At 39.2% G+C, this 14,466-nt stretch overlaps 1 protein-coding gene across 6 annotated transcripts in view; it reads right to left on the reverse strand.

Annotated features, from left to right (window-relative positions):
* Positions 1 to 7,320: 7,320 nt before the first annotated feature.
* Znf148 (zinc finger protein 148) overlaps positions 7,321 to 14,466 on the reverse strand; it is a 135,772-nt gene continuing 128,626 nt past the window's right edge. For all 6 annotated transcript variants that reach the window (XM_013515181.1, XM_013515180.1, XM_005386547.2 and 3 more), the window contains 2 exons: positions 14,150 to 14,268; positions 7,321 to 13,896 (listed from right to left, as the gene is read on the reverse strand). In XM_013515181.1, the coding sequence (XP_013370635.1) occupies positions 12,298 to 13,896; positions 14,150 to 14,268 (1,718 nt within the window). In that variant the 3' untranslated portion in view covers positions 7,321 to 12,297. The remainder of the gene's footprint in view (positions 13,897 to 14,149; positions 14,269 to 14,466) is intronic.

Genomic DNA, 14,466 nt, shown 5'->3' on the forward strand with positions numbered 1-14,466 from the left:
GTTCCGTTGCAACTTTTAATGGGAGGGAAGGGTGTGAAGTCTGTCTCTGACAGATGACAAATATTTAGTTTGTCACCCTGCTGTCCCTCCGGGGAGCACACCTGACTGTTTTAAAAATCACAGGAATCCTGCACACACTCAGGAAAGGGTCCTGAGGATGAAGCCAGGATTTGAACCTCAGCCTGGTTCCAATACCAGGCTATCTTCTCTGCACAGTGCAGCTTTTTAACCCAAGGGAAGAGATAAAACCGAAAGAGGTAAAAACAAAGAAAAAAAAAAAAAACTGAAAAAAGTTCTGCTTCCTAAATTTTGGCCCGCACTCCGAGAACCCTAGGCTCATGACGCAAAGCTGTGGGAAGGGCCACGGGCAGGGCTGCAAGTGGGGACCAGGAAGGACAGGTCAGGGGAGAAGCCTCAAGAGGCAGGATGGGCTTAGCTCCCCTGGGTAGGGCCAAGTGGGGAGGGAGGAGCCACTGTGTCCTGCTGTCAGGTATTCCCAGCTCCTGTAGAGCAGGTTTCTCCTCCAGGATCTGAGCTCTTTGTTGACTCTGGGAGTTTGCCCTGTGATGAGGCAAAAGTCATTTGTCCTGTTAGCCACCTGTCATCTGTCACAGCCCAAGGAGGGGGTGCAACAATGTGGGGTGTAGAGAAGAGCGGAAGAAGCAGGGTGCATTTTGCCTCCTGACAAGAGTGGTAGCCACCCTGGACTGCAAGCTGCATTCTGCGTTTATTTAAGCAGCTTGCAAGGAAGCCCCGGGGCTAGGCCTTCAGGAGTGCAGACGAGAGGAGTCAGGAGTTTGAGTCAGGGCTCTCCCTTTCACTGTGTGACCTTGCCCAAGGTCTGCCAAGCCTGCCTGGCAGCGTTGTTACACACATTCTAGAATTTCCCAGGGGTTGAAATCCAGTTCAGCTACCTGCTGTTTTCAGAACTCACTCTATTCTTATTTTGAAAATCCATGGCGAGTTTTTGTCCTGCTGCTGTTACCTATGTCTCCTCTAACTCTAAACTGCCTGGCACTGCTTCTCCTGGGAGAGCTGCAAGCTGAGCATCAACGATGAGACTAGGAGGCCACAAGGCTTCCTGTGGGGAGGCTGTCACTGGGTAGCAGGCCTGCAGGTCAGGGAGAGTGGCTGAGCAACAAGAGTGGGTGTGCAGAAACACTCAAGACCCCAGTGAGGTCAAGGGAAAAAGAGTCCCAAAGAATGAGGGAAACATTCATGAGCCTGGTGTCCCCTACCACGCCCGTGAGCTGACCATCTGGTGGACCAGATCACAGAATGTTTAATGGACCCAGCCACCAGCCAGCAAGCTTATTTCCCATTCGTAGACCTCCCACGTGGACCTTTCTGCTTCTTCCTTTCCTTGTCTCTGTGCAGCAGGTGTGAGAAGAGCCTGGGGCCCGTGGCTCACTGACAGAATCCCAGTCCATCCCATCCCATGTCCATTTTCTCCTCACATTGCTCTAGTCAGCCCAAAAGAGGAGTGGGCTCTCACCTTCCATCCTGGCTACAGCCTCTGCCCCTTTCAACACTCAGATTTCAGAAACAGGTCCAGCACATAGCAAGAAGGTATCTTACCTTCCATGAACTTGGATCCTTTTTTCCTCCCTTGAGAATCTTTAGATGCTTGTGGGAAGTGAAGCTCTGGATGAGCACAGAATTGCAGCATTTCTCCTTGACCATGGCATCATCTTAGTGTCACTGACCTCCAGCATCATTTCTAACCCTCCACACAGCACTGCCAGAACCTCTTTGCAGAGGACTGACAACTGGTGGTCAACTTATAACACCAGCTGAACTGAATCAGCATGGTGCTGGGTGTGGGGGGCCCATCTGAGGATTGTTTCGAGCAGCGTAGAGCAGAACTGGACAGCAAGAAGTTTAGAAGCTGTTAGAAGCTGTTGGGAAGCTGTGGGGAGCTGTTGGTTCTCCTGGAGGAGCTTGCCATGCTGGCTTTCCTGATGAACTTGGCTGTTCTCATTGTAGGAGGAGCTCGGGACCTCACTGTCGCTGAGAATGGCTATGGTTCACTATGCAGGAGCTCTGGTCCTCACTTTGAACATCGCTTCCTGGCTCTGGAGGGGAAGATGGTGCACTGCTCAGTCTCCTGGAGAAGTTTGTCACATTGGCTTTCCTGATGACAACTCAGCTTTCCTTGTCATCAACCTCACTGTTGCTGAGGATGGCTGTGGTATTTTTCCAGGGAGCTCTGGTTCTTACTTTGAGCATTGCTTTCTGGCTCCAGTGCAGCTCCCTCAGCCTGCTTGTACACATCCTTCAACCCACTGGCACAGACTTTCTAGCTTCCACCCCTGACTTTTGGGCCTTCCCAGCACAGATCCGTGAAACAGGCCTGTATGAGACATTGTCATGGGCTCTAGCCCTCCATTTGGACTTGTGGGGAGCACTGTTATGGGCTCTAGGTCTTCAGCTGAACTCACGAAGGACTTTCTCATGGGATCCAGACCCTCAACTGGGTTTTTTGGTCTTTAGTGCGTGGACAGATTTCCTCAATCTCTTTATATGATTCATTGAGTGACAATTATAAATAATCTTATAAAATATGTGTCCTATATTATAGTTTCCCTTGCAAAACCCCAAACTATAACACTCCTCTACTCTCACACCACCCTCTCACTTACACATACACCTGCTTAGTGCAAGGCAGCTCAGTGCTCTGTGAACAGTGCATCCAGAAAGCTTAGACCAATCGAAGACTCACAGTCTTCCTCTGATAACCGAGTTTTGAATTTTCCTGAAATGTTAATGCTAAAAAGCCACTGAAGTAACCCTCATTTTATGAGAATCAGGTGGGGCACCCTATGCCATCAGTCAGCTGTTTGTTTGGTATACACCTTGACAGCGCACATACTCTGTAGTTGTTCTGGAGGATGGAAACAAAGCAGCTAGCAAAGAAAGGAGAAAAACGGTCAAAGAGTAAAAGTAGGACTGAAAAAGAAGTGGGAGAGTAGACCCACCCGATCCACACACACACACACACCCCTTCCTCCTGCCTGGCCAAGCTGGCTGCTACATCCAAATCTCACTATCCACAATTCTGCTTTTGCCTCATGGGGCTCTAGATTCCTGCTCAAGATTCACTAACAGCCTAGGGGTGGGAAATTGGAGACTTCCTCTCCAACAGATTCCCTTACTTCCATCTCACTACTTACCACCTGCTGGTGCACTGAATCCAGACAGGTCGTTTCTTCAATCTCTTGAAAAGTAATACAGGTTGAATATCCCTTATCCAAAATGCTTGGGACCAGAAGTATTTCAGATTTGGGAATATTTGCATATGAGGTATTGTGGAGATGAGACTCAAGTCTAAACATGAAATGCTGTAATTTCCTATGCATACAGTCTGTAGGCAACTATCCATCATTAATGTGCCCATATTTGGTCCTGTGTGGAATTTCCCACTTGTGCTGACACGTTGGCACTCGGAAAGTTGTGATCTTGGTGCACTTTGGGTTTTGGATTACAGGTGCTCAACTTGTCTGCAAGTCAGATATGTGCTGCATCTTTATGTGAAATGAGGCTCTCCCTGTACTGGTCTGACTCTTCTCTTTCTACCTTTTGTCACTTTTAAAATCTAAACTAGGAAATGCTCATTGCTTTATAGTTTACAAATTGTTACCTCAAATGATTTGGCGCTCATAGCAGCTTGGCTAGATTTTTCACTTTGTAACTGTAAAAAATTAAGGTTCCTAAAAGGTGACCTGCACAGTGTTAGATAGATCAAGGCAGACCTGCAATTTAAAAGCCCCTTGACGCTAAGCCCCTGCTCGTGTCACTGCTCCTTTCCTCACATAGCCTGCGGAGTACCGCCCCACTGTCGCTATCATCCACAACAGGAAGCACATGGTCCTTTTAAAGATGCTGGTTGGTTACGTACTGTGCTGGTTACGTGACTTGGAAATACTCTCCGGAATAATACAGCACCTGTTTTTGGAGTACTTCACTAGACTCTGGGTGTCCCATGCTGCAGCTGATGCTTTGGTGCCAATGTCTGCTCTCCAACCACGAGGACCAGCTTGGTCAACACACACAGCTGCTCTTGCCAACTTGTCTCCTGGGAGGTCCTGCGTTATTCTGCATGTCTATTCCTTTGTGTGCCCTAGCCATCAGGTTTAGCCCTCAGGTTGCCACTGGCAGAAGGTGTGTAAGTGATGGTGCTAGAGTGTTCATAAACAAAGGAAAATATAGTGGAGGTTTAAAAGGTAGTTTTTACCATGGCCCAAAGACCTAGTAGGCAAAGGAAGAGTACCATAATGGAACTGTAGTCTGGGAAGACTAAACAAGTGTGACTCCAAGCGATTCAGTATTAACACCTTTGCACAGACTGTAAGGGCAGCTAGCAAGAGCTGGGTCCAGGTAGCTCTCCTACTTCCTGGAAAGCAGCTTCTAGCACCCACCCCAGTGCCCCATGGGAGCCCAGGTGATCCTGCTATACCTTTACTCAGGTTTGTGAATCTCCATAGGCATCAATCTCCCACTCCTACAAGAAGTCGGTTTCATCATTCCCACAGTCCACACTTGAATCTGATCCAAAAACTTGGTATTTTAAGTAGGAAGTAATGTCTGACAATGTTCTTCTGTATTTCCATATTTGGTCTGTCTATATTTTCTGACTTCTGGAACCAACTTATTAAAATTGTATTTTTAAAAGACTACCTTAAAATAAGACTAACTGTAGGTACCCAGGAATCAGACGTGAATTAGTCAGCCCAGCACCCAACACGACAACCCATTTGTTTTAGTAATCTATCTACAATACCTGTGGTTGATATCACTATCAATACTTGTCATGCTCAAGATGTGGAGTAGCCGTAACAATCTACTATTTTCATCTAGCACAACGCCTTTACTAAGTAGGTCAGTGCTGAATGCATGCAGGGTCAAAGCTTATGCCCCAGCAAGTAAAGATTAAAATCTCAACAGAAAACACCAACTGTTACCACGGGTAATGTACTCCGTTGGTCCCTTTCCCATTTTTCTTTTTTTCCCAGTACTGGACATTGAACTCATGGCCTACATTCCCAGCCTGTTGAAAAAAACAATTTTTTTTTAAATTTCAGGATGGGGACATAGGCATGGATTTGTGACCTTCCTGCCTCAGCCTCCCAGGGTGCTGGGGTTACAAGTGTGTCCCACTGCACCCAGCTTCCCTATGCACCTTGACAGGAACAGCATAGTTTCAGAAGCTCAAGGATGGGAAAAGCTAGGGAGAAACTATGACGGTTGTAACTTTAAAAATTCACCTGTAGAAGTGGGTAAATATGCAAAGGCTCACATGTTCTCTATTTTGCAATTCAAGACCACTTAAAAGCTTTAGCTAGTCAGTTGAAATGCCATTCATATTTACAATATCACACTTTTCACCTCAACTCTTACACATATGCACATAAATCTGCAATTATGGGTAGAAGTTTTTACTGTTGTTTTTGTTTGGAAATGACAAAACAGCTACTTTTGAGACCCACATTTTGGCTTTAGTTCACTTAAAATTTCTCACCTCCATTATTTATTCATCATATGGACATAATTTCTTATCAGGCTCAGCAAAAGAGGTTAAAATTAAACAGCTAGCATTCTGAAAAAGTTTAAAATTCTACCCAAACATATCATCAGAAAAATCATTTTGTGCATGATGAATTGTTAAGTAAGACTCAGTGACAACATATTAATTCAAGTGACTTCAACTTTATTTTTTTTTTAATCTTCAGAAGGTAGGGAGAAGTGTCATGTAGAGTCTATCTCCCCACCCCTCTCCCCACCCATCTGAATCATTCAAGAACTGGGATGGAGGAGATAAATTAGTAGACTGTCAGTGGCATCATCATGTACATTTGGTTACAGGGTCGCCATACTAGTAAGCCTGGGTCCTAGTACTGATCTCCACTTGGGCCAGTTAAGTTTAAATTTCCACGGATCCAGGCTGCACTCCTGGCTACAGACAGCTTTCTCACAATGCGTCCTGTCACAAGATAAGGTACTGGCAAAGTGGTGGATAATGAAAACAAACCTGCCTACACTAGTGAAAGGGAAAAAAGAATCCCATGTACACTATTGCCAGTGCGTTAATAAAATCTTATCTGTAAAGAAAAAATACATATATTCTTAGTTCTATGTTAAAAATATTTCCAGCCTAAAATATTCCATGACAGTAACACTTGACTCTTGGATTTTAAAACTGTCTGATAAATAACATTCCACACAAAGCTACAGTAAAGGCCCTGATAATTGTTACCCAACTTGTGTAACTGTTAATTCCACACAGACATCCTTTTTTCTCTATGTACCAGTTTTTGCATATTTACCATTATTTGGCTCAAAGTATCGTGAAAAATTCAGCTAGAAAATTATTCATAAAACTGTATTCTGTATTTTATTTTTCAAACAGCCAGTGTCCACATTTAAAATGCAGAATTTGCAAATATAAGTTAGTCTAATAATTCAATTTAAAATAAAGCAAAACAACTTTCTTTAGTATCACAATACATAAAATGCTTTTATAAACTTAAAATGGCAAAGTTAACTAATGACAACAGTGCCAAAAGCCGTGAAATTCATCAAACCTCTCAGAGAACAGGTCAGCTTAGAGAACGCATCTGTGTTCCATGACTAGCACAACACAAGCGTTCGCTGTACTGTAAAGGCTCAGCAATTCATTCATGTCAGTCACATGGTGTCAAGCCAAAAATAATTTGTTTCACAATGACAATAAAAATGTACTTAAACTAACAAAAAACCACCCCAATTGTTTAAAAACATTTCTACATAGAGGGAAAAATATATTCTAAAATATACTGACTTACTAAATTTCAACTGTCAGGCTGCTGACTGATGTAAAAGTTTGTAGTTTAAAAAATCACAAATATCTTATTGAACAGTGAAAATTTTCATGTGGTAACTATCATTGCAAAGCAATTTTCACCTGAGTAGATTTGGAAATTTAGTGCTATCCTTCTGGGGAAGGAAGAGAAGACCCAGTCTGTGTCTGATACTGGGTTTGCAGCTGATTCCTTCACTTTGCTCCTGTATGGTACTGAACACACAATCTGCTGTGACCTTCCCAAGACACACGGTGCTGCTTCCCCCTCAACAATCTGCTCTGGCATTTTATGAATTCTCAGTATGCAGTATTTCAGTTAGCTCCCCATTCAAGCACAGCAACCCAATTCATTCAGTTCTATACAACAGTATCTATATTATGTACACATTTAATTATTAATAGGAAATAGAAAATAAAAATTTACAGTGATTGAGAAAGGGTCAAAAATGGGATAGGAAAAGTAATACTGTATAATCAGGATATCCTGTTAGCCTACCAGTTTCAATGGCAGGGTTTTTCTTTTATTAGCTGAAATACGAAGTCGTCATAGGGGATCCCAGGAAAATAACACTATGTATCAGAAAATTCAACGTGCTCCATTATCAGAATTTCCATCACACATTTAATTTCTCCTGTACAATTTTTATAAACTTGTATTTCTTTTCAAAATCATCAGATTTCCAGATTAAATTCAGTACTACACAGTATGCCCTTGAAGTAAAATGAGGTTACCTGCTTTATTTGGATACCAAGTTCCCTTCCAGACAGCATTAAAATAAAGACAAGTAAGACTACACAGATAAAATCCAGTATAATTCAAATCCAACAATGAAAAATTTCCCCCATATTGTTGCAAAATTCTTTCTACTGAAATGCTTTGCTACAATAATAAAAAGCATACATTACATATAAAAGATACCAGTGTACTAAAAAGTGACAGAAGTGGACTAGCAAATCCTTCAAAGCACATTATATAAATGACTAGCATTTAAAAACATTTCTCCTATAAAATGTAGGTCCTATACATTTATAAATTGGCGGTTTTATCTCTAAAGCAGTGATGTGTGTTCAAATAGCTGTTCTGTACAGTATATTACTCACTTCAAACTACAATTTTGTTTTTCTTTATATTGAAGTTGAATAAACTCATCTGATCAGCTGAGAAATCAAGCTTGAAAAATAAGTATCTAAAAACCAAAGTAGAAAGTCTAGAATCATTGAAATGTAGTTATGAAGTATGAAGAGAACTATCTATTTCACAATGGAGCTGAATTCACCTCAAAACTTACGGGCTTGAATCTAAAACAGAAACAGGTATTAAAATCCAAAGCAAACCACAAAGTTAGGTAGCAGTACAGAAGCAGGAAAAACCCACATCCCTTCCTTCAGTGTGATGGGCACTAAGTGTGCGGTCTTCCTCCATCTCGCAGAAGAGTGGTAAGGCCGTTCAGTGCTTAGTGAGAGTGAGCACAGATGAAGCCAGATCTAGCCTGTCCCCCCTGCAGCGTCAATAATGCTGTGTAAACAGTGTTACGTTCCAACAGGAGGAACAATGGAATCTGCTTATAAAACCGATTAGAGAGAATCATTATTAAATGAAAAAGATAATTAACAACTCTGAAATGTTTTTAGAACGTTCCTGATGCTACTTGTAAAGTTAGCACTGCTGTGTATTATTGCTTACAGTACAACATCATATGCCTTCTAACATAAAAGCAGTACTGTGGTTGGTTTGTACATATTTACAGATTCTTAAAAACAAGCTGTAAAAACATTACATACTTTCAGACAATACAAATTAGCACATTGGTACTCACTTCAAAACAAATGGAATGCATAACAATAATAAACATCATAAAGGAAGACTCCCATGAAAGTCCTTGATTGTCAAGACACGTTTATATATAAACTCTAACTGTGCAGAATTGAAGATTCAATCATAGGTACATCCTTACTCGATGAACCATATTTACAGCATGGTATTGCATAAAAAAATAAAATAATGTTTACAGGGTTTTACTTTTTTATCCATTGGATTAAAGAAAGCAACAAACATAACAGGAAATGTTTGTCTGCTTTAGTTTGTTTCCTACCAAAGTTTACGTGAAAAAGGAAACACAGTTTTTATTTGCAGAATATAGCAAAAAACAACTGGAAAATTATTTCCCTGAAATAAAGCAATTTGAAACGGAAAAGGTTTAAATTAAATTGCCCACTCAAAATTTTTCTTTGATTACAACAGTGCTTCTTCAAGTAAATATACGGTGAAAAAAAAATGAGTTCTAGTTTAGAATGTTCTAAGAAATGTAGTATTACAGCAATGCCTACTTTTAAAGTTTCCCGGCTTTTTTTTTTAACAGCCCTTTAAAAACCCAAGTTAACAACATGAAAGGAGTGGCAAAAGATCTAACCTTGCTGGCACTTTGCAAGTGTCATCTGTGGACATGAAAGCCTGACCTGAGCACAAGGCCTTTTCTACCTCGCAAGAGATAAAGTGACCCAGCTGCTGGCATCCTGCCAGAGCTAAGAAGATGGGCTCCCATCTTAGCAGGTAGCATATTTGCATGTAGATCGAAAAAATTTAGGAGCCACTCAAATATTCCAAACCACACGAAATATATGTACAGTAAGCATTTTAAGTTAAAAATGCTTTCAGATGTTCAAGAGACACTGCCTCCTCATCTAATGTGATCTGTTTCCAATTCTCAAACATGAAGGTAGGACCTAGGGGAAAAGCGCACTTTACTCTCATTGATGGAAAGTGTTGAGGGTGTAAGAGCAGGTTTTTATAGAAGAATTTGCTTCTGAGAGAAATGAGAAACATGGATTGCACAGGATATCTCATATCCTCCATGTTTCAATCTAGAGCAGCATACAAGGCTACTGATTTTCTCTACTAATGCCCAGATAGAAATTAAATAACTTTCTGAACAAAATGGGGAAACCCTAACTGTTGAGATGCTCATCACATGATGATAATGCAAGGAAGGTAAGTCTGGTAGGCATTTTGAATTTCACAGTAAGAGTGACAACTCTACAGAAATGGCAAGTCGGTAAGTTATGCTGGCTAAGTTATCAGTTATCTCAAAAATGTTCATAACCTGGTAGAAAAGTCTGCCATTGTGTAGATTTCAAGAAATATGTTTAAGACAGGAACGCAACACCTAAAATTCTGCTTGCATAACTACCATTTCCAAAGGCCTTTTTCCTTAAGCTTACCCAAACTGCTCAACAATAACCATAGTATTAAAACTGTGCTGGTGATGCTACACAAAAAACTTTACATGGTACCAAGAACTGTATAAGTTCTTAATGGAACAAAATTTTTGATCAGGCTTAAAAAAAAAAAAAAAAATCAACTCAGGAAATATATGCCTATTCTCACCAAAAGCACTTTAAGAAAAATACAAATGCCTCTCTAGGGTGAGCACAGTTCCATTTTTAACATCTCACCTGAATGAATTCCTCCTGCAATTGTGTGATACACAACATAACACACGTGAATCTTAAGATCAATAATGTCAGAACTTAAATATTTACTTCAAAGAAGTGTAAAATTCTTGAAAACTTTGGCAGCAAAGAAAGCTGTCAAATGGGAAAACTAGTATTTCAAGCAAAGCTTAATGACCATAGTGTAGAGGACACCACATTAAACATAATTTAAACTCCATATCATAAAACACAAATATATTCAAAATAAATGAACATAAGTGAAGGATGTTAGGGGGGGATATTTCTTTGTTCCCTTTCTTTATGAGAACAGTCTTGGGATAATATTAAATAAAAGAAAAATAATTTAAACAGATAACACATTTTACACTGAAACAAAGAAAGCAGATTTACAGGGCCAATATAAAATTAAAATGGAAATTAACAAAGTAAAGTTTCATCTTTCAAGGGTACTGATTTTAACTTTCACTGGAGCTGTATCAGTATGTGCATTGTGACAAAGATGGTGGAAATTTAAATTACAAAACCAAAGAAACTGAAACAAATCAGAGGATACAGAATCAATATAACTAATGTTACTTGAAAAAAATAAAAACTGTTCAATGTGTAACTCAAACCATCATTCTTCAGAAAAGTGTATACATATAAAAGCACTATTTATTGTACCATGCTGTATTATTTTAAGACAAAGTATTAAAAAAACATTCATGGTATAAGGATAAAGTCTGTAGTTTATTTAGAATTTGAAATGCAACAAAATTTTCCCGATTACTTATCTAGCTGAAAAGAAATTGTAGTTACTGGAATTAGTAAACACTTTTGGTTTGTAAAATTGTGATGAGCAATATTCATTAAGAGTAACAAGATAAAATAAGCAATTAAAATGCCCATATCTTTAGTTTCTCTGGACACTAATTATCCAATCTAGAAAGAGGATTAAACCAGGTTTTACAGTTTCAAAGATACCCCAATTTCTTTTTATTGCCAAAAATTAAAATTGTCAATTATGAGATGATTATGACACAACCATATCAAACCTAAAAATCTAAATTTTTTTAACTTTGAGAAATCAAAAATACCAAATAGATTCTAAGTGCTCTATGTTAACTGAAGTATATATGTAAAAGTAAAATACAATTAAGCTTTAAAATGTGGAATATACATTTTGTGTATGCATTATGTTCTTGGGAATGTAATCTACAGAATATTTTTTACTAAAACTTCAAAACCTTGTTACTTGCACATGAAAAATCATAAAAAATATCTAGGTACAACTGTACAAAGAAACTGACACCAATATGCATACTTCCACAGAGAAGAGACTTTGACAGTTGTGTATTTTGGTAAAGGTTTTGAAAGTATGCATATTTTAAAAGTAATTAGGCTTTTAAATAGTGGAGTCTTAGACTATCAGATTTTTATTACTTTTTTTCTTCCAAAAAAAAAAAAAAAAACACATGTCAATATAATGCAAAATGAAAAATCAAGGGTATATGGCAGATCATTCTTTTTAAAAGGTGGTTTCTTTCTCCCCCATAGGACAAACTAATTTAAGCCATAATCTCTTGACATTTAAACTTTAAAGTTCACTCTGTAAAGTATAATCAGATTCCCTGCTGAAGTGCAATGACTATGCTGAAAAACTTAGAAACAGTATGAGTAAATTTCACACAATTACTAATCTCCTAAGAATGTACAATGTTATCAGTTAGGAAACAATTGTGCGAAAGTCTTTTTTTTTCCTTTTAACTGGGTGTAGGTGGAATAGCAAGTTTCTGATCTAAAACAAGTAACGCATTGCTTCTAGAAAGGTGACAACATGTAAGGCAGTTCAAAGAATGCTGACTAACCAAACAAAATGCAGTTATTGGATTATCTTGCTATTCATATCAGCTTAACTTGTTATAACACATTGCTCTTAAATCTGTACAGCACTTCATTTTACACTGAGTAACCCCACTCTTGATTAATCTGTTCTAAAGTGCCAGTATTATTTACACTTTCTTTTTTTAGCCAAAAGTCTGGCCAGTTGTGGCATCTGGTGACGATGTCATCCCAGCTCTGTTATCATTTACATTCACCAAGGGAAATTCTGAAAATTCTGCACTTGTCCCTGGTCCCCGAAGGTTCACCTGTCCATTGGCAGTGCTAAACTGAGTAGCTATTCCAGCTCTAGATCCATGATAGGGAGCACGGAAAGGCTGTTCAAATGAGCTCATTTGGTAAGCTTGGTGGACAGGCTGAGCCTCAGCTTTCTTCTGAGAAGTCACTTGATCCAAAAAGTCCTGTGTGGATGTGGCAGAAGCATGGTTTGTCTCATCACCTGAAAAGGGAAATGAGTGCTGTGAATCACCAACTATGAGTCCAAAGTGGGACTTATCTGGAGTTGTTCTTAATGGAGAATTCATTCCTGATCGAAAGCTATTGATAGGCATGGCTGCATAGACTTGTTTGTCTATGGAAGAGAATGCTGGCTGATTTGGGAGAGTCTGGTTATCAGTGACAAAGTTAAGGCTTGGGCTATTCAAATAGGCATCATTTTGGCTAGTTCTGTCCAAAGCCTGTTGCAGAAACTTTGAGTATTCTTGCAACATGTTGGCTTTATCTGTCGAGGATGTTTGGGAGCTTGATCCAACATTTTCTGATGGGGTGACCTCGGGTACTTCTGAAGAATTTATTGATATGCTGGACGTCACTTCAGTGTCTGCAACACTGAAGGAAATCTCGTGCTGTCCATTAGCTTTATGAGAATAGTGATCCAACAGAGTCTGCAGTACCTCATCTGGAATAACATTTTTATCGTGATTACTTTTAATCTCCACATTCAGTGCCTGTGAATCTAATATGGATGCTGTGGTGCTTTCATCAATAACACTTGCCACAGCTGCTTGAGTTACAGAAGGCTGAGAAGCTATGGTACCCACATTCAATGCATACTCCCTGCTGTTGTTACTTGCTGCTTGAAGATAGCGCTTCTTCTTCAGAAACTGCATGGCATCATCATAGTTAGTACTACTGTGTACAGGCTTACTGGGACCCTCTTGCAAGTTATCAACTTGGTCAATGTCAGCATTGCCTTCTGAGTCCAGTAAAGCTTGTTTATCGACAAGCTCAAATGCATACTTTGAAACTTTGCTCTCTTCGTATGTGGATAAAGGTGAAATGGTTTGATTTTGCTCCATTGGCTGTTTCAGACTTCTCTTACTATTAATTTTTTTGAGAACCAACTTCGGTGGGTGTATTTCTCCTGACGCATCTTCTAGATGTGATCCTCCGACTGAAGAGTGTGGCATTTCAACAGCATATTCTGCTACCATATATTCATCTTTTACTTTAGTACTTGAAGAATAAAGAGGCAAGTAATCATTTTTGTCTTTCTTCAGGTCAGACTTGTCCAAAGCACTCTCTTTGTCCATTCCAGATGATTTCTTTTCAGCTTTCTGCCTTTTCTTTTTTGGCAGTGAGTTATCTTTCGGTGATGTAGAAAAGCCAGAATCTTCCTCAGATGTCAGAAGGCCACTTTTGATGGCACATCTGTTTAGTTTTTTGTCATGATTCTCATGGCACATACGTTTATGTTTCAATACACGATCTGTTCTGGAAAAATACTGTCGAATTCAGAGGTTGTAAGTAGTTTTAGGTCAATAAAAAGGAAAAAGAAAGAGAAAGAAAACAATTGATGTAAATATAATAATATAAATAATTCCAAACAAACTCACTGTTGGTTTTCTATTATAAATCTAATCAGTAAAAGTTTAAAAGCTCCTCCAATAGTTCTAGTAGGAACATTTTCTAGTTTAATTTATTAGAATTATTTTATAGTTTTAACCAGATAGAAGAATTTCAAGTCAGCTCTCTTACCTGTAAACAGTATTCACACTGGTAAGGTTTTTCTCCACTATGAGTTCTCTTATGCCTTTCCATATGATATTTTTGTATGAATCTCATACCACATTCATCACAGCGAAATGGTTTCTCACCTAGCACATGATATAGAAAATTTAAGACAAAATAAATATTGTAAAATAGTGAATTGTTTTTCCATAAGAATCTCTGAAACACATAAACAGCTTGACAGTTGTGATAATTTATTTTTTAAATGACAAAAGGTATTTATCATACTCAGTAGGAAGAAGGCACACTCAATCTTTTCCTTTGGTTATATGGGTATATATTCT

Source organism: Chinchilla lanigera, unplaced genomic scaffold (assembly GCF_000276665.1).
Source record: "Chinchilla lanigera isolate Chin_1 unplaced genomic scaffold, ChiLan1.0 scaffold00026, whole genome shotgun sequence".
Classification (NCBI taxonomy): domain Eukaryota; kingdom Metazoa; phylum Chordata; class Mammalia; order Rodentia; family Chinchillidae; genus Chinchilla; species Chinchilla lanigera.